Source organism: Plasmodium sp. gorilla clade G2, assembly GCF_900097015.1.
Source record: "Plasmodium sp. gorilla clade G2 genome assembly, chromosome: 8".
Taxonomy (NCBI): domain Eukaryota; phylum Apicomplexa; class Aconoidasida; order Haemosporida; family Plasmodiidae; genus Plasmodium; species Plasmodium adleri (nom. inval.).
The window spans coordinates 524,412-545,976 of NC_041700.1; the positions used below are offsets into that span (position 1 = coordinate 524,412).

The 21,565-nt window shown below is 17.7% G+C and overlaps 5 protein-coding genes across 5 annotated transcripts; 1 reads left to right on the forward strand and 4 right to left on the reverse strand.

The window, feature by feature from the left end:
• Positions 1-573: 573 nt before the first annotated feature.
• PADL01_0812100 (probable protein, unknown function) lies at positions 574-5,055 on the reverse strand (the record flags this gene model as incomplete). Its single annotated transcript, XM_028681462.1, has 2 exons — positions 574-1,613; positions 1,704-5,055. The coding sequence occupies 2 exons, from the start codon at positions 5,053-5,055 to the stop codon at positions 574-576; spliced, it is 4,392 nt and encodes a 1,463-aa protein (XP_028537837.1).
• A 1,642-nt stretch (positions 5,056-6,697) lies between these two features.
• PADL01_0812200 (conserved Plasmodium protein, unknown function) lies at positions 6,698-8,449 on the reverse strand (the record flags this gene model as incomplete). Its single annotated transcript, XM_028681463.1, has 1 exon — positions 6,698-8,449. The coding sequence occupies one exon, from the start codon at positions 8,447-8,449 to the stop codon at positions 6,698-6,700; it is 1,752 nt and encodes a 583-aa protein (XP_028537838.1).
• Positions 8,450-11,325: 2,876 nt separating this feature from the next.
• Positions 11,326-13,284, reverse strand: PADL01_0812300 (conserved Plasmodium protein, unknown function; the record flags this gene model as incomplete). The annotated part of the gene is made up of 1 exon (XM_028681464.1): positions 11,326-13,284. The coding sequence occupies one exon, from the start codon at positions 13,282-13,284 to the stop codon at positions 11,326-11,328; it is 1,959 nt and encodes a 652-aa protein (XP_028537839.1).
• Positions 13,285-15,396: 2,112 nt separating this feature from the next.
• On the reverse strand, positions 15,397-16,846 carry PADL01_0812400 (CS domain protein, putative; the record flags this gene model as incomplete). Its single annotated transcript, XM_028681465.1, has 4 exons — positions 15,397-15,490; positions 15,664-15,904; positions 16,035-16,196; positions 16,402-16,846. 4 exons carry the CDS (start codon positions 16,844-16,846, stop codon positions 15,397-15,399), a joined length of 942 nt encoding a protein of 313 aa, XP_028537840.1.
• Positions 16,847-19,932: 3,086 nt separating this feature from the next.
• On the forward strand, positions 19,933-21,373 carry PADL01_0812500 (conserved Plasmodium protein, unknown function; the record flags this gene model as incomplete). The annotated part of the gene is made up of 2 exons (XM_028681466.1): positions 19,933-19,942; positions 20,424-21,373. 2 exons carry the CDS (start codon positions 19,933-19,935, stop codon positions 21,371-21,373), a joined length of 960 nt encoding a protein of 319 aa, XP_028537841.1.
• Between the last annotated feature and the right edge of the window lie 192 nt (positions 21,374-21,565).

The following is a 21,565-nucleotide window of genomic DNA, read 5'->3' on the forward strand; positions in this document are numbered from 1 at the left end:
TATTTATATCCTTTTTTCTTTTAAAAATATAAAAAAAAAAATTATTATCAATAAAATTGTATTTTTTTTTTTTTTTTTTTTTTTTTTTATCTATTTCTAAAACATTCTTTAGTATAAATGCAAAAAAAAAAAAATTCCAAAATGTATAAAAAATTTAACTTAAAATGAAGAAATATAAAATATCTAAATTAGTTTTCGAAAAAAAAAAAAAAAAAAAAAAAAAAAAAAAAAAAAAAATTTATAAATAATCTTGTTAGAATAATTTTATCTTAGCGCATTTAAAATTATTCATTACATATACACAAGTATATAAATAATTCATATATTTACGAAAAAAATTTATGCAAATATATTTTTTATAGATAATATAAAATGAATAAATATAAAATTTAATAGATCTACAGATTTAATATTATTAGAATTTAATAAATAAATATATGACAAAATGGTATATGAAAAAATAAAATAATATATATATATATATATGTATATGTATAAATTGTTGTGTTAAAAAATAATATAAACAAATTTTATGAAGAAAAAAATATTTATTATAAATATATTCATATTTTATTATTTCCTTTTTGCCAATAATGGAAACATTTTAATTTTATATGCTGTTGATGATAAAGATAAATAAATTCTATAAATAAAATCATACAATTCATTATAATCCTTTGTATAATTTGCGAATCTGTCACCTTGAAGATATTCTTTTCCAATGACGTAATATATTAAATCTTTTTGTCTGGGCTTAGTGATTTTTGATCTTTTATTTCTTATTCTTTTTTTTTTACTTTGTTTTATATTTTTTCTTTTTATTCTAACAAATTTATCTCCATAATCACTTTTTATTGTGTTAAATATATTTTGATTATCTTTTCTATTTCTGATAATAAAATCATCAGATAAGTATTCATTTTTTGTTTTATATATATACGGAATATTTGTTGTATTATTATGGGAATAATTTCCCTTCTTGTTATTTTGCATATATATATTATAATCATGAGATGAATTAATATTCCTAGAGATTTTTTTACTACTTCCTTCTTTTTTTTTTAGTTCTCCTTCATTAAAATGATCTTTGTTTTTATCATTATTGTTCTTCCTGTTGAAAGTATCTAATAGATTATAAGACATGTTTTGAATATCTTTCGAATTTTCAAGATCATCCATTTTGATTATTGTATCATGTGTTTCTGTTTCTTTTGGTTTGATTTCTTGATTAAAAAATATACTTCTATAAGAATCGAGGAAATTATATTTTTTGGATTTATCATTTTTCATAGTTGAGTCTTTTTTCATTTTGAATTCCATTATATCTTTATCATTCTTATCATAATAATTCGTCGCATATTCCACACCTCTCTTTTTTGAGTATTGTTTTAGAACATATACGGGATTTGTATTAAACCAATTATATGCTTTCATTTGGGCCACTTCATTATATGACACATCATTCGTGCTTATACTTTCATTCAGGTTTTTTCTTATAGCATTACAAATTATAAAATAAATAAATATATGAACAAAAAAAACTGCACCAACTGTTAATATGGACGTTTTGTGTGATCTCCACATCCAGTAGAAGGGTAATATGGCTAAAATGCCTTTCAACAAAAATTAAAAAAATATAAACATATATATATACATATATACATATATATATATATTTATTTATATATTTCTTAATATTTTACCTGTGGGGAGGGACCAAAAAGCTATTACCGTATCAAATAAAAAAGTGTTATAATAATATGTAATTTTTGTTTCTCGAAGAAACAAATACGTGTCTCTATATTTTATAAATAAATAGGATAAAAATAAGAGTAAGAATGTAAATGATGTATTATATTTATCATGTGTGAAAAAGAATAACAAGAGAGTTACAGTAAAACTAATAACTGCTTCACTATATCTATAATGCAAATTACATTCAGGGCACTGAATTAATTTTTCAGCTTTTTTGATGGTTGTATTTGAACAAAATAATATTAGCATTGATTTATATAGAAATGGTAAAATATAAATTCCAAAAAAAGAAAAAAGTGTTGGAAATAAAGTGATAAAAGGAATAATATTATAATTTAGAGATCGTCCAAATGAATATTCTTCTCCTAATATAATATCTTTAGATTTAAGATGAACAAATAGATGATTAGGAAAGAAAAGAAAAAAGGATCTAATTTTATTATCTCCACCTGCATTAGTTAAATGAGTAATAAGAACATTCAATAAAAAGTTTAATAATTGGAATATACTATTAACACAAAATACAAAAGAATCAGTAGATTGCTTCTTATCAAATTTCATAAAATTACCAATTAATGTTGTTAAAAAGGTTAATAAAAAATTTCCTAAACCTATAAATATACCTAATATTAGAGATATTAGTATATTAAATAAAATTTCTTGTTTTTTCTGTTTCTCAATAATACTTGCATGATGTAAAGCATATATTGCATAAGGACCATAAAATATAATACTCCATAATAAAATTAGAAAAAAAAGTACAAGTATCGAAATTGTTATTTTTATTATCATTATAGGTATTATAAATGTATTATTAGAAATATTTTGCCATGTGATATCAATAGGTTCCACATCACACTTATTAACTTGAAATCGATTATTTTGAAAAAAAAGAAATAAATTATTTTGTATTCTTCCATTAAATTTTTTATTTTCCCATTTTATATTTATTTCGTTATAAATTTTATTATCATTCATATTATTATTCCATAATATATTATTACTACTACTACTACAACTATTTGATAATAATTTATTGGTAATATTCTTGTGTATTTTTTTATCATTAAATATACTTTTTACAAACAAAATAGGAGAAAATAAGAAGGAATAAAATTTATATTTTCTTTTATTTAATTCTTTTGTTTTTTTCTCTTTTGTCTTGTTTTTTTTCTTTATTCTTTTCTTTTCTATTTTATCTATATATTTATTTATTAGTGAATAAGCCAAATTTAAATCTTTGGTAGTATTAAATATTACATAAGCTTTGTTACAGCATTTAATATTTCTTACCACTTTCATATCTTTAGACAAATCTCTTTTCAAAAAAAGTCCTTCTGTATTATTACACATACAAAATGGGATATATCCATTTCTTTCACGATTATCTTGATCTATTTTTCTTTTAAAGTAAGAAAATATCGATTTTCTTATATAATCATTTAATATATTTTTTTTTTGGTTTGATATGTTCTTATATTCTTTAGAGCATAAATCAATTATTTGGTTGGTTATATCTTTAAAGAAATAATCTTCCATATGAAAATTGTTTTTTTTTTCATTTAATATGATATTTTTATAAGATGTCGAATTTTTTCCGTTCTTATTGTAAATATTATCATTATGATAATTATTATAATACTTATCATTATAATAATTATCGTCATACTTGTCATATTGACAATATTTGTTTTTATTTATATCTTCATTCAATTCTTCATTTAATATTAATGGATGATCATATAAAAAATGTTCAGAGAAAGTAATACTGTCATTCTCCTGATTTATTTTATTATTGTTATATATATTCCATGTACTCTTGCTATCAATATGAGTAGTTTGCATGCTTGTAAATGTAGATTTTTGTATAATTTTTTTCGAATCATTAGATTGATTAGTATTTACAAAATTTCTGTCATCTGTATGAATATCAATTTCACAAACTGGAAAAAGTTCATATCTTTTCAAATGTTGTAATTTTTCTATAAGATAATTATCATGTCCTTCATATAAATTAATGTCTTTCCCATAAAATAAATTTGTAGAGATTGTATTGTCATTTAATATTTCCTTTTTGTTTATAATATTTATATTCTTATTTGTTTTTGCATATATGGACACTATTTTCTTTTTATTTTCCTTTTTCCATTCCTCATAATTTCGATATAACTTCATTTTAAAATCAGCCCATTCGATTTGTTCTTCTATCAGATTAAATACTAAATCTTTCTGCTGATAAAAATCATAGCATGATGATATACCTATAATTTTTTTCTTTATTAAATTTTCAAAAAAATTCTGAATATCATGACTTGAAAGTGAACTTGAAAAATTAGCAATGGAAAGAGCATAATCCATCATACAATAAGAAGTATTTTTTTTTATATTGTAAAATTTTTTTTGATTATATATAAATACAAATGTAATAATCATACATAAAATATATCTAACAAATGAGGAAAAAATCATATGATGTTTAAAACGAATAGTCATATTAAACATATCGAGGGACATCCAATCTAAATTTTTCATATGAATTAATGGAGATATATTATGAGATATATAATTCTTTAAATTTTTACATTTTTCAAAAGATGTTGTAGATTCCACATTTCTATATGTTTGTATTAATTCATCAAAAGGTAAATATACATCAAATAAACTGATTATAATAAAAAGAATAGATAAACAATTTAAAAAAGTTAAATAACGAAAATATAACATTAAACCAATACCTCCTATATCGTTTTTGGATAATTTCATATTTAATGGATATAATGGACGTCCATAGATTAAATTATTTCTAAATTTTGATAAGGTTCTATATTGATAAGCTAGTTTAAATAATAAAATATTTATTTTATCTCTATTTTTATAAAAATATATAGACAAAAATATAAATGACAATAAAAAGATAACAACCAAAAAACCACAACTTCTGGTAATAAATTCTTCATATATCAAACTACATTTAGTACGGTCTCTTGATAATCTATAACCTTTAATACACTCTAAACATATATTAGGTAAATTATCTGAAATACTCAAAAAAGATTTTGAACCTTTTCTCAATGTACTCTTAATACAACGAATACAACCAGATACTAAACATGGAACACATTTATTGGTTTCTTCATCTGCAAATGTTAAAGACGAATTATAAAGAGAACACTTTTCTTTACTTGTACATATACCGATACATTTCCATACATCATTAGAACTTATAAAAGGACAATTCACTGGACAAAATAACTCATTGTTATTATCAATAAAATAGGGTTCATCACAAATTATGTTCATCGTGCATAATATTATATATATATAAACAAATGTATATGTCAATATATGGAGAAATAAATAAATAAATATATATATATATATATATATATTTTATTAAAGTATAAAGTCGTTTATCATGAAATTATAAAATATATCAATTTTTTTCATGTGATATATAAGTCTACATATTAAATGAATAAATAAATATATTTATATATGTTTATTATTAAAGGCCATGCAAAGCCTAATAAATTGAGAAAAATAAAATAAAATGTTAATTTAAATACAAATGAGAATAATAATAAAAATATATTAAAGTAAAAAATACATCAAAAGGTTGAAGACAATTATATTCAAAAAATTAACATTTTATGTTATACATGAATTATAAATAAAAAAAAAATAAATAAATATATATATATATATATATATATATTTTTATATATTTTTATATATTTTATTTTAAAAATAGTTGTCCTATCGTGGATATTTATTTAAATATACATATGTATGCAGACATTTATTTTTTCAGTATTATATTTTGAATATAAACAAAAGGGAAAACAAGTTAACTAATATATATATATATATATATATATATATATATATATATATATATTGTATCTTTTTAAGGATTAAACTATTTTATTTTTCAAGTTTCTAAATGTAACAACTTTTGTGTATTTGAGAAAATATAGTAAATCCACCATGTAATCTTTAATTTATATTATTTTAATTTATATCTTTTTTACAATCATAAAATTGAATTAATATATTGACAGACAAAATAATTATGGTCTAATTTTTAAATGTATCATTTTCTTTCCAATATTTTAAGAATATAATTTTTCTTTTTCTATATAAAAAAATATTGATCACAAATAATTATGTTTCTTTTTTCTCCTTTTTTTTTTAATGTCTTATTCTTGTACTATTTTTAAAATTACACATATTAAAATATAAAAAATTATTATATATTGTGTATTATATAAAAAATATTTTCGTATAGTATTCTATAATATGTATACAGCATATATTTTTTTAAAAAGATTAAAAAGTTAAAAAATATTGCAGTTGGTTAATCTGTTTTTTATTTAAAAAAAGGAAAAATAAATATACATATTCAAGAAATCATTTGGTTTAAAATTGTGTAGTTCAGGATGTTATTTCATTAGTAAAAATATATATTATATAAACAAAAAAAAAAAAAAATATACATATATATATATATATATATATATATACATGTAATATAATGAAATGACGAATTATACAAATTATTTTAACAACAATAATTAAACAAAATTAAAAAAGCCAAGGATCATTTATATAGAAATATAAATGTTCAATAATTTTATTTTTGTTAATCTTATATTCTAAAAATAAATAATATACAAAAAAAAAAAAAAAAAAAAAAAAAAGAAAAAAAAGAAAAAAAAGAAAAAAAAAAAATAAAATGAACAAATAGGTAAATTATATACATATATGATATCATACATAAGAAATAATGTAATGATATTACATATATATATATATATATATATATATATATATATATATATATAATATTACTGGAAAAAATAAAATTTACAATATAAAATATTTAAAGAAAATAAATATATATACACATATATAATATTTCTTTTTTATATTATTTTGTTTTCTAAAATTTTTTGTTTGAATCAAAAACAGGATAACTTAAGGCCTTAAATGAATTTCTACTCATATTATTATTACTTACATCACTATTCAAACTATTTAAGGCATTATAAGATTTTCGGTTGTTAGGTGTGGATATCATATTGTGTAGAGAAAATGGATTTTTATCAGAAACGTTTACAGGTGCAAAATCAGGATTATACATATTATTATCATGAAATCTGTTCATATCATTTAAACTATTTTGTTGTGAATAACATAATAAATTCATATTATTTCCTGAGTGTAATAATCCTGAACCACTACCTGATTTATTTAGATTATTATTTAATATATATGTTGAATTTCTTTTGTTTTGATACATTTTATTCTTATTACTAGACATATTATTATCAAAAGACATTTTTTGGTTCAATGGATTTGGATTATTATTTAGGGGATTATTATACATATTCTTATTTGAATATTGTTGATTATATAACGGTTTTATATTATTTGGTGTATAATTATTATTTAAAGAATTTCTTTTATTTAATAAATATAATCTATTATTCATATTATTCATATTATTCATATTATTCATGTTACTCATGCTACTCATATTATTCATATTATTTGTGCTGTTATAATAATTTGCACTATCCATAGCATTACTATATCTATTACTTTCACCGTTACTACTATTATCAAATGGGTCATATGGTACCATACTCATTTTATTATTATATTTCATTTTATTATTTATATCAGGATCTTCATTTAATTTCATATTAAAATTATTAGGATAATTCATTTTATTAAAATACATTGGATTAAAATCATCTGAACATATTGGATTGATATTGGCTAGATCACTATTCGGTGAGTTCATATATTTTAAATGAAAATTATTTTTTTGATATGGATTGTTATTATTATCAAATGGTATATGATTACTCATATTATTATTAAATGCATTAAAATCATGATAATTATGTTCACTCATTTGATTATAATTTAAATGATTCCCATCGAATTCATTAAAATTATTATCAAAATTATTTTTGTAATCTGAATTACTCATATGATTTGAATTCATAATTCCAATCATACCAGGAGTATTTGGATCATAATCATTTAAACTAAATTCATCATCAAAATCATCATCTGAATCATCATATTTTTTTTTTCTTTTATATTTACTATCTTTATTATCTTTATAACTTTTATCTCTTGTTCTATCCCTATCTCTATCTTTATCTTTATCTCTATCCTTATCTCTATCTCTATCTCTGTCTCTATCTCTGTCTCTATCTTTTTCCTTTTTTTTTTTTTTCTCTTTTTTTTTATATTTCTCATCATAATCAGAATCAGAACTATCTGTTACTACTTCAATATGTTTTCTAGTTGATGAACGTCGGTTTTTTGATTTAGATTTTTTTTCTTGACTATAACTTGACTTTTTATTATGATGGTGGTGGTGATGGTGATGATGTTTATTACTATGTTGTTTATAATAAGCTGAATCACCAAATTTTTTTTCTAATTTTTGAACATCATAATAACTTATCGAATCTTCTCCTATCTTCTTTTTATGTTTACTTCTATATGAACATTTGTCACATAAAAATTCATAATTAAATGTGTCAACAAATGTTGACTTTCCATAATTACAATAATTACATCTTTCTCTTGATGATAAAAAAAACAATTTCTCAACAGCTAAAGCTTCTTCGTATTCTCTTTCTGATATACCCAATTGTGTTGCTGACGACATTTTTACTTATCTATTATATACAACTTCTTCTTTCTATTTATAAAGACATATATATATATATATATATATATATATATATATATGTAGACTATATTTTTATTAAATATATTTTTTAAAAGAACAAAACATTAATTTTAAAGCAAAATGGAGAAAAAAAAAAAAAAAAAGAAAACATAATCAAAAAATTATTTTCTTTTTTTCTTATATTATTTATTTTATTTTGTTTTTTGATATATTTATTATATCTTATATATATAGCTTTAAAATTTATATATTTTTTATGATAATTATCAAAAAAAAAAGAAAAAAAGCTTTTTTCTTTTTCGTAATATATACATAGATTATATACTATTATTATATATATGAGAAAAAATAAATTAATTATATATTTAATGATATAAATAAAATGGAAATATACATACATATATAATATATATATATATCCCACTTTGTGGTAACTAGATATTCTTCTCAAATCTTAAAAATATATATATATATATAACAACAAAATTTTCATAACATATATACATAAAAAAAAAAGAAAATTTTAATTTATATATATAATATATATGTGTGTATATAATCAATAAATATATACATAATATAATAATACAGTATGATAATTCATATATATATAATTATGCCTATTTTATATTAAAAAAAAAAAAAAAAATCTTTTAAAAATTATGGATTTTTTTTTTTTTTTCCTTAAATAGCAAAAATTATTTATATTACAAAAATATCAAGAAGTTTTTAAATATATAAAAAAACATAAATTTTTATATTTTTTTATATAATTATAAAAAAAAAATAAATATGCGGAATGTTTTTTTTGTTCTTAATATATATATATTATATATATTTATATGTAATATAAATACATATTTATATATATATATATATATATATATATATATATATATAATATATATATATATATATATTTTTTTTTTTTTTTATTTATTCTTATTGTATATAGTATAATATAATATATATATTTTAATAATATATAAATTAATTGCTTATTAAAAAAATATATATCATTATAAATTAAAAATAAATAAAAAAAAAAAAATAATAAAATTTAATAAAAAAAAAAATCAGGAAAATACATGAATAGATTATAAATATATATATATTATATATAAATATTATTTTTATTTTTAATTTTTAAATATTATTATTATTTAATATTTTTTTTTTTTTTTTTAAAAAAAAAAAAAAAAAAAAAAAAAAAAAAAAAAAAAAAAAAAAAAAAAATTAAATTTTTTATATAATACATATATATAAAAAAATAATTAAATATTTAATACATATAATATAATATAGTATAATCATATAAAAATATGTTTTTTGAAAGAGCATATGATATATATTATATATATACCATATAATAAATATGTAGTATATATTTATAAAATGAATGAATACATATAATACAATATAAAATGAAGTTTTTTTATTCTATAAATATATATATTATAATAAAAATATTTTTTTAAATTTTATTATAATTTTTCATATATATATAATAATAATAATTTATTATAATATATGTAATAATTACAAAACAAAATACTTATAAATAAATGAAAAAAACAAAACCAAAAAAAAAAAGAAAAACAAAAAACAAATAATAATAATTCTTGATTATATTATATTATTAATATATATATGATTGTTGTTAATTCGGCTTGTTACTATTTTGCATGTACTGCTTTTTAAAATATGATATTTATTATTTTATGTTATATGTTCTATTTATAATATATATATATATGTAAATTATATATAAATATAAATATATATATATATATATATATTATAAAAATTGTATATTAATATAATATATTTAAAATATTTATAAATACTATTATTTATTATTTTTTTTATAATACAGGAAAAAGTATTATATATATTTATTTATGTATATTATTTTATAAGAATGAAAAAAATAATTTTTTTTACAACCATTATAAAAAAATGTATAATTTTTCAATTATATATTTATTTTTTATGATAAAAAGAAGAGAAAAAAACTTATTTAATAATTAAGAAGAAAAAATATATAGATCTCTATATATGTATATATATTAAAAATATAACTTTCAAAATGTAAATATATAAATATATGTATTAATATTTATATATTTATGAATTTTCTTCCTATTTTATAATATATATGTATTTTTTTTTTTTTTTTTTGTATATTATTTAAAGTAAATAAAAAATATTCTTTAAAAAAAAAAAATTAGTTTTATATATATTTTATATATAATATAAAAACCAAGTAACTTCTTGTGTGTTCTTAGTATACACATAATTGGTACCTTTTTTTTTTTTTTTTTAATAAATAATAATTTTCATAAAATATTAATGAGTGAATATTAATGTTTATTTATAGAATAATATATTATTTATAAATAAACATATTAAATAATATATATATATATATATAATTATTATTAAAAATAAGAAAACAAAAAGGTTAGAGATGCTCAAACATATGAGACTATATATTGTATGCCATGATATATATTATTTTAGTTCATTTAAAAAAAAAAAAAGAAATTACAAGAACAAAAAAAAATATTTATTTTTTTAAATATAATTGTACTTGTTATGTACAATTGTTATGTATAACAAGAATTAAGCTCAAAAAAAAAAAAATAAAATGGTTATCAATGTTATATGTATTCACTCAAAAAAATAAAAAAAAATAGCGAAATTACAAATATTAATTCTTTTTTTTTTCTTTTTTTTAAATTATTGTATAATTTTCATATATTATTATTATTATATAAATGGAATAAACAAATAAAATGAATATATATACATCTATATATTTATATATTGTTTTATTTTATAAAAATTTTTTAATCACATGATGTATTTTGCACTTGCTGCAATTCTCTTTTTTGCTTTTGTGCTTGATAAACTATTTCTTCAAATTTTGTTTTCATATTTTTAGTTTTTTCTTGATCATGATTTGAATATTCTTTGGATTTATATCTTTGAGCTAATTCCCTTGCTCTTCTTTTAAGGTTTGCAATTTTTATATCTATATCGCTAACACCATTTGGTGACGATGACATTAATTCTTGTTTTTTCTTATGAACTGTTTTTAAGCATCCAGTTAACCCCCCTTGGTTTTTAAAAGTAAGTGTTCTGGTTGCTCTACGTACAAATGGTATTTCAGATGTATCATTAGTTTCATTATTTACGTTAGATTCTTCATTTTCCTTATATACTTTTTTATCTTGATCAATGTTTTGTTCTTTTGAATCATTTACTTCTTCAAAATTAACTTTTGAAGTTTTCTTATGCATTATTCCTTCTTCTGTATTATTATCTTTTCCATCGTTATTTTCTGTATCGTTGAAAGACTGAAAATTGTCTGATTTTGTTCCACTATGACTTAATAAATTGTCTATTAAATTGGAACTACCTCTTTTTGATAAAGAATTATTACTATAATAATGATTACTATGATAATAGCTACTCTTTGTCATATAACTACGATGTTGAGGTGTAAGTGAATGAATACTATATGATTGATTTATTAGACTATTTATACGTTCACTTAATTTATTTGAACCACATGAACTATGACTAGAATAACGTGAATATGCAGAATTTTTTTTTTTTACTTCTTCCTTATTTAATTTTTTAAGAAGTTTACTATCATTATGTTCTTTTAATATATTTTTATTTTCCTCATCTTCTGTATCTTTTATATATTCTTCATTATTTTCTATTACTGGTGAATAACCATATGTATCTTCTTTTTTTTCATTTAAATAAATCTTATCATATGGAGTAGTACTTTCTAAATGTTGTTTTTCATAATTATAAAAAATTTCTTTGCTATTTTGTTTATCCTTAGAATCGGATTGTTTACCCTTATTACTTGAAGGGATATTATCATTATTATTATTATTATTATTATTATATTTTTCTGTTTCGTCGTATTCATAATTATTTTCTTTATTATAATGTTTCATGTCCTGTTCATAATAATATCCATTTTCTTCATAATCGTTTTTATCATCTGTATCATAATGCTCAGGGTCTTCGTAATAATTCATATTTTCATCATAATAATTTTTATCGTTTATTTCATAATTTCCAGATTCATTATATACATTATCATTGTATTGTTCATATTCATCTGTATAACTATTTGATATATTATTATAATCATAAGTATGATTATCATTATTATTAACATTATTTTGATATTCTCCATCTTCTTCTTTCGTTTTACTATTATTATTATTAATAAATTCTTCTTCATTATCCTTATCTTCTTCTTCTTCTTCCTCCTCCTCATAATAATTATATAATGAGTCATCATATTCTACCTTGTTTTCATTATTATAATTTCTTATATCACCTTGAGAAGGATAAATATGATCATTTGTTTCTTTAATTACCTTTTGACTTTGTTCATTTACATATGAGGAATCTTTTTGTGAATTTGATGGATCAGAAATATTAAGTGATTCTTTTAATTTCTTTATAAGATTATTACCACCTCTCATAATTTTATTAGAAACATTATTAGTTAATTCATACAATTGATTGTTAGAATCTTTTTTTTTATGAGGTATTTCTTTATATCCCTTTTTAATTTTCTGTTGCACATTTCTGGTGTTGTAGAATGAATATTTATCAACACCATCTTTCTCATTATCCTTGGTTGTTTTATTACCTTGTGCATATTCATCGTTAAAATTATCTTCATTATATTCTTTCCATTGAACACTCAGAATATCAAAAAAATATAATTTGCTCGTTACTATATCGTAATAATATTTTACATTCTCGGACATTTTTCTAAAAATTATTAAAAAATCTATTTATAGCTATTAAAGTATAATATATACATATAAATATATATATATATATATTATTTATTTTATTTTTCTATATACAAAAAACAAACCAAATTATATTAATATTTATCACAATCTAATATTTTTAAAAACTTCACTTATATTACATGCACAATTTTATTAAATAATTAAAGTTAATTTTTTATTATGCATAAAAGAAGGGAAATATATTTACAAGCGGAAAAAAAAAAAAAAAATTGTCTTTTTCTATTAAACTCTAAAAAGATTTATAAAATAAATAAATGCATATATTTATATGTTTATATTTTACAAAAAAAAAAATACTTTATATAATAAAAAAAACAATAAGTGATATTACGATAAAAAAATAAATATTTGTGTATTCATAAATACTTTAAAATATACAATCATATATATATATATATATATATATATACATAATATATATGTTTTACAAAATTTGTAACATTATTTTGATCTTATAAAACAAATACAAAATCGGGGTGAATTGATAGCAGTTGTACAATGCATGAAGAAACGTTTTCAATTAATAAGTATATAATAGATGTTATTCATATATATATATTATATATATATATAATACATATATATATTTTTTTTTTTATTCCAAAATGTGAATACACATATCTTTATAAAATATATTTAAAATCATAAACATATAAAAAAAAAGAATAAAATTGTTGTAATATTTAATATGTTTTAAAAATCAATTAAGTGCACGTTGTTTTATATCAACACAAAGATATAAAAATCAACAAAATAAAATTAAAAATATGCATATATTTTTTTTTATTTATAAACACATAAAATAAATTAAAAATGTGACAGAGATTCATATAAGAATTAAATTTTTTGTATGAAAAAAAATAAATAAAAATAAAATTAAATAAATATGACACATACATAATATATATATATATATATATATATATATATATACATATATTTAATGGAGTGTTTTTTTTTTTTTTTTTTTTTTTCATAAATTATTAAAAATATAATACATTATCATATATCATAAAATATGACTTATTTTTCTTAATTATATATATTATATACATATATATATTAATATTAACCATCGCACACATATTTTTTTTTTTTTCCAAAAAGTGATATTATAATAAAAAAAAATAAATATTTAGGAATGTTTAAAATAACATAAAATGAAAAAAAGAAACAAACAAAATAGCATGTATAATATATTTTTTTATCATATTGTTTACAAATTACTTTAAAACCCTTAAAAGTGGACACATCAACCACAAAATCATAGACATATAATTATTTTATATTGTTCAAAAAAAAAAAAATCAAATAAAGAATTATTTAAGCAAAAATCTGTTATATTTTTTACGTAATTTATCTCATTATTATATATATAAATATATTTTATTAATTTATTATTTCCACATTTCATACATAAGTTCAAAAAAAAAAATATACATATATAAATAAAAAAATATAATAAGAAACAGTTATATAAACTATATTAATATAAAACAATATGTTTACATTTTTTAAAACATTACAAAGGGGTAGTTTAAGATTTTTTTTTTAATTTTTTTATGTGAACATATAAAAAAAATAGGAATATATGATAAAACAAAAAAAAAAATGTATATCACTATTATAGTATAAAGGAACATTTTAATAGTAATAAAATATATTAGCATACAACAAAAGAAGAAAAATATTATTTTAACCATATATAACATTTATCATTTATCATATGGTTGCTTTCACATGTTAGGTCATTCTTACAATAATATTAATGTAAAATATAATTATATAAATGTTCATAAGGATAATGGTCTTATATATATACATACATATATATATTTAAAAAAAAAAAAAAAAATTGAATGAATTAATACTATGAACATATAGGTAAACAATTAAAAGATAGTTTTTATGATCCACAAGTTACAATATAGTTTTCAAATAATATAAACAAAAAATAAAATTAAACATAAACAAATATAACTATATAACTATATATATATTATATCAAATTCATAATAATGTCTACGTAAATATTTTCTTATCTTACTACTATAAACATATTTATCTGTCAAAAGGTGATCCTTTGCTGCTTAAGACATTATTTATCATGGTTTGTTTCCTTAAATCATCTGGAGTAGGTATACCTTCGTTTTTCCTTTAAAATTAAAAAAAAAAAATAAATATATAATAAATAAATAAATATATATATATATATATATATATATATATATATATTTGTATTATTCTTTATTTAATATCCCTCTCTATACATAATGAAAAGGCTATTTTATATAAAGACATTATATTTTTTAGATAAAAATATATTACATTCTTTGTTCAAGTAAAAATTTCCTAATTTCCCCTTGCGTTTTTTCATCAAAATCGGTTAAATTTTTTTTTGATTCTATATTTTTGGTATCTATTTCTGTATCTCCTTTTATTACACATGGCCACCAATTTTCTCTTTTTTTTTCTAAATAAATTATAATTTTTTTTTTATCTTCTATACTCCATACACATTCTTGTTTATCAACTTCTTCATAAAACATTCCTTCTAATTTCAATACACCTTTAAAAAAAAAAAAAAAAAAAAAAAAAAATATATATATATGGAGAATAAAATGGTTATGAGTTTTTTCAAAAATGAAATATATATATATATATATATATATTTTCTTTGGTGGTAATAATTTTTATACCAGAATGATAAATTTTAATATTTGTATTGGTAATTTGAACATTCACATCATTCGGTTTAATTTCTTCATTTAAAGGCAATTCTAAATTTATCTCTTTTAGGGCCTGATTCCAGTAATATTTGTCTGTTTTCCCTCCGTTCCATATAGATATATGATTTTCCTCTAAAACAAAAAATATATGAAAATTTGGATAAAAATTAAGTGTTTCAATATTTATATAAAATATGTTATATGAATAAAAAAATGTTTAAAAAGAAATTTTTTTTTTTTTTTTCTTTTTTTCATCAATATGATAAATTAAAATAATATATATATATATATATATATATATAATTATATATACATATATTTTTTTATTTTTTCGTACGAGCAATATTAGATGAATGTACATCCGAATCTACTTTACTTGAACTTTCTTGTTTTTTCATGTTGATATGTTCTGTTATTGGCATATATTTTACTTTTTTTAATTCATCACAAGAAGTTAAATATTTATTTTTCATTTCTTCATTTTCTATTATATATGGTTGTTTTCTCATTATATAATTTATTTGATGTTTTCTAAATGATTTAATTAAAAGTTGTTCTCTACTATGTGCTTTAAATCCACAGTTATTATTATTTAATAAATTTTTAAGTATAGCCCCGTCATATTTTTTCGACAAAATTTCTACATCTTTATCATTAAGCATAACATGGAAATAGTCCGTCTTATTTTCTAAGAAGTTTAAGAAAGTTTCTATTAAATCATCTATTGAATTAAAATCCCGAGCAATTGCCATGAGCATATTTTCATGCTTTTCTCTCTCCATAATAATTTTTATTTTATATATGTAAATAAATGGATACTAATGTATACCTTTTTAATTAGAAAGAAAAATAAGTTATTATAAACACAGTCAAAATAAAAGATTATCTATTTAATAATGTGGATATTGAATAAGAATATAACCAAACAACTATACTTAAATGAGAAACAATATAATTATAAAAAAATAAAGACATATATATATAAATATATATATATATATATATTTTTCCAACCCTTGAATATATGTAAACAATATTATGTTATAAAAATTTCATAATTTTTTATAGGATAAAAAAAATTTAATATATATATTATAAATTTGTTAAAAAATTACCTAAAGTAATATAATAATAAAGTTATAAACAGAAACAATGTAATAATATTAATATATATTCATAATATGTACAACTCACACAAATCTAAATAGTTTAAATATATCATAAAAATTAATACAAAAGAAAAAAAAAAAAAAAAAAAAAAAATATATTGATGAAATTTTAATTTTATTTTAACTTCACATTAAATATTCTACACATTCATTTGAAAAACTTTTGTGCTATGTTTTTAATTAATAACAAAAATATAAGAAATAATAAATTATATATTTTTTATATGTACAAATTATAAATTTTATTATTTTTATATTTATTTATATATTTTCCCCTTTTTCTTTTACTGTTTTATTTTATCTTTTTTACATAATATTAAATATATATATATATATATATAATAAAAACAAAACAAAAGAAATAAAAGAGAAAAGTGAAGGAATTAATTTTTAAGGAAATTATAATTCTTTATTTATTGGATCTTGAAAAAATGAAATTAAATTAGGTGTTGGAAATTTTGTTAAATAATATTATATATTTGTGTCATAAATATACAACAAATGGTACAATTTTTTTTTTTTTTTTTAATATTTGTTTTTTCATTTTTTGTACCCTTTATAAATAAATTATTAAAAGGAAAAAAAAAAAAATAAAATAAATAAAAAGGACAAGGAAAATGAAATAAAAAATAAATGGCGCATTATATACTTTCTTTTAATTAATATATATATATATAAAGAAAAAGAAAAATAAAATCGTCATTTATATTGAATATATTTTTTTTAAATGTTATGTTTGGAAAGTTTTAATATTTTTTCGATGTATAAAAGATAATTATTAGGATAATGATATTTTAAAGAAAAATATATATATATATATATATATATTAAATAATAAATGGACAAATCAATAAATATATATATATATATATATTCACCTATTTATAATAAAATCTTTTCTTTTTTCTTTTTTTTTTTCTATAAAAGTTCGATAATATTTTTTTAAATACTTAACACAAATTCCTATGCATTTATGAAAAGCATTATTGTTTTCATAAAATACGCTGAAAAAAAGGAAAGAGTTTATTTTAACATTAAATGAATGAAAGGGATTTATATTATTCGTAATATATATTTATATTATATATTATACATTTTAAATTGTGTAGAAAATGTTTTATATTTTCAATTTCCAATTAATATACATTAATATATAAAAGACATTTAGGTATATGTATTTATTTTTAATCTCTATTATAAAAAAAAAAAAAAAAAAAAAAAAGAAGAAAAACCATAAGGTACATCATATTTGGGTGTATGTATATACATATATTTATTTTAAACATCCTGTTATATACATATACCTATCATTATATCAGTTATAATTTACAAAACATGCTTGTCTGATTCGTATATACTTTTTTTCATTATAACCAACTTATCCTTAAAAAATATATATATATTATATATTTTAAGATGACAATTGCTTCTTGAAATAATGTATATATTTATTTATATTTTTAAATGACGAAAATAATATTTGAATACGCTTTTTTTTTTTTTTTTTTTTTTTTTTTTTTTGTAAAGGATAAAAATAATAATCTTTATATAACACTATATGGCAAAGAACTTATATACGAAATGTATAAATAAAATAAGCCATATATATATTATTGTATTATATGGTATCATATTTTATTATATAAATATTTTTTAAATGTTAATTTTGTTATTATGTAGGTATTATATAAAGAATAATATTTACTATATAGAAAAATAAAATATTTATTTTATATTATATTAATTTTATTTTTATTTATTTATTTATTTTTTTTTTTTTTTTAATATCAGAAGAAAAAAAATCATAATATTTAATTAAAATATGATAATTTCATATATATATTATATATTAATATTTTTATAGTATTCAATCATTTCATATATATAATATACATAATAAAATCTTATAATATATATATGTATAATTAACATTGCATGCGATCGTTTTTTTTTTTTTTTTTTTTTTTTTTTTCCTTCCTATATTTTTTTTCATAGGAAGCCTTAGTGCCTCTCACAAAAAGAAATGAACGTTAATATTATAATAACACTATTATTTTATATATATAAAAAAAAATATGTATACGTTTACATATATATATAAGTATTTTGTTAAAAACAACATATATAATACCTCTTATTTTCAAAAGTAGAAAGAGAGCTTTTTTTTATAAAAAATAAATAAGTTTACAATATAAATTAATTTTTTCCTCATCTATAAATAACAATACAATACATATAAATGGATATATATATAATATATATATATAATATAATTTAAAGTTTATTTCCTGTATAATTATTTAAATGTTATATATAACATAATTTTTTTATATTAAATATAATATATTTGTATATATTGTATATATATATAATATTTATATTATTTATTTATATGTAATAAATAACAACCTGAAGAATATAATATATTTAGTTATAAAAATAAAAAAAATAAATAAACATTCCTTTTTTTTTTTTTTCATATATAAAGTATAATATAAATTATACATATTATTATAATATAGTTTTTTATTAAGTGAAAAAAGAATTAAGTCAGACTTATTTTATTACTATATTTTTTATAAATATAAATTTCCTATATATTTATAAATTTATTTGAATAAAAATTCTTTGCAAAAAGAAAAATATCTTTTAATTTTAAAGCCTCATATATTTTAAAAAATAATTAAAATTTGTACAAAATGTTTTATGGTAAGTTATAATTTTCACATATAAAATAAATATACAAATAAATGAAATGCATATAATATATAATATATATATATATATATATATATATATATATATATATATATATATATATGTTTATATATATATATATATGTTTATATATATGTTTATATTTATGTATAATATTACATATTGTATTTACAACATTTTGATGTTGTATGTAGCATGTATTATATGAATGTAGATATTGTGTGCTATGTATAAATTATGTTTATTATATATATAAATGTTATATGTTTAAAAAATTTATATTTATGTATATATTTGGAAAAAAAAAAAAATTTCTATCTTTTAATTACATAATATATGATATATATATGTGATTATTTCTATGTAACTGCTTGTGACATGCTTATGTGTGTTAAGTGTTTTATAAAAATACTATATTATATATATATATATATATATATATATATATTTATTTATTTATTTTTTTTTTTAGGTAAAGTAGTCAAGCCTGATGAAACTGTTGTCCCTGAAGTTAAAGATGGATATTCAGTTATTCATTTATCTAGGGCCTGTTTAAATAATCCTGAACATGAAGGAAAGATATATGTCCAAGTCGAGGACGGAAATGGATGCTACAACATATGTTGCTTACAAAAAAATGTATGTGAAGACACTCCATTAGATATATTCTTGATGTTAGATAATGATGTAAAAATAAAAACTAGTGGAAGTTCAAATGAAGTCCATATTGTAGGTTATTATGAAGTATCATTTGGTCAAGATAATTTAGACGAAGATGAAGATGAATTTGAAGATGAATTCGATAATGACGAAGTAAGAATGCTTACAAAAAAAAATACTTTAAAGAATTCTCTTTCTAATGGTATATCCAAAAGAAAAAAAAACTTAGAAAATAACGAAGATGATGAAACAAATGTAGGAAGAAATGATGAAGATGACGATGATGAAGACGATGAAGATGATGAAGACGATGAAGAAGATGATGAAGATGATGAAGACGATGAAGAAGATGATGAAGATGATGAAGATGAAGAAGATGATGAAGATGAAGACGATGAAGATGAGGATGAAGAAGGAGAAGATGAAGAAGATGATGAAGAAGATGAAGAAGAAGATGAGGAGGAAGAAGATGAAGAAGGAGAAGATGTTGAAAATAAAAAAAAAGGAGGAGATAAAAAAAAAAATAAAAGATCCTTAGATAACAAAAATGATGGTCCATTAAAAAAATCTAAAGTTGATGATGAAGGTCAATTTGAAAAAGATTTAGTAGCATTCTTGAAAAAAAATGGTAAAAGTAAATTAACAGAATTAGGTAAAGTTAAAAAACCAGAAGGACTTAAAATGAAATTAGGTTTCTTTATTAAAAAACATTCAAATGTTTTCAAATTTGATAATGAAGGACAAATTGTATCATTAAAATAAATATAGTGCACATTTTAATGTAAATATTAATATATATGTATATATTATAAATAGAAACATATATATATATATATATATAATATGTATGTACATATTTTACATATAATTCATTATTATATATAAATATATAAATTTTTTTTTATTATATCTATATTATGTATTGTTGATAATCATTAAATTGGTTATTTATAT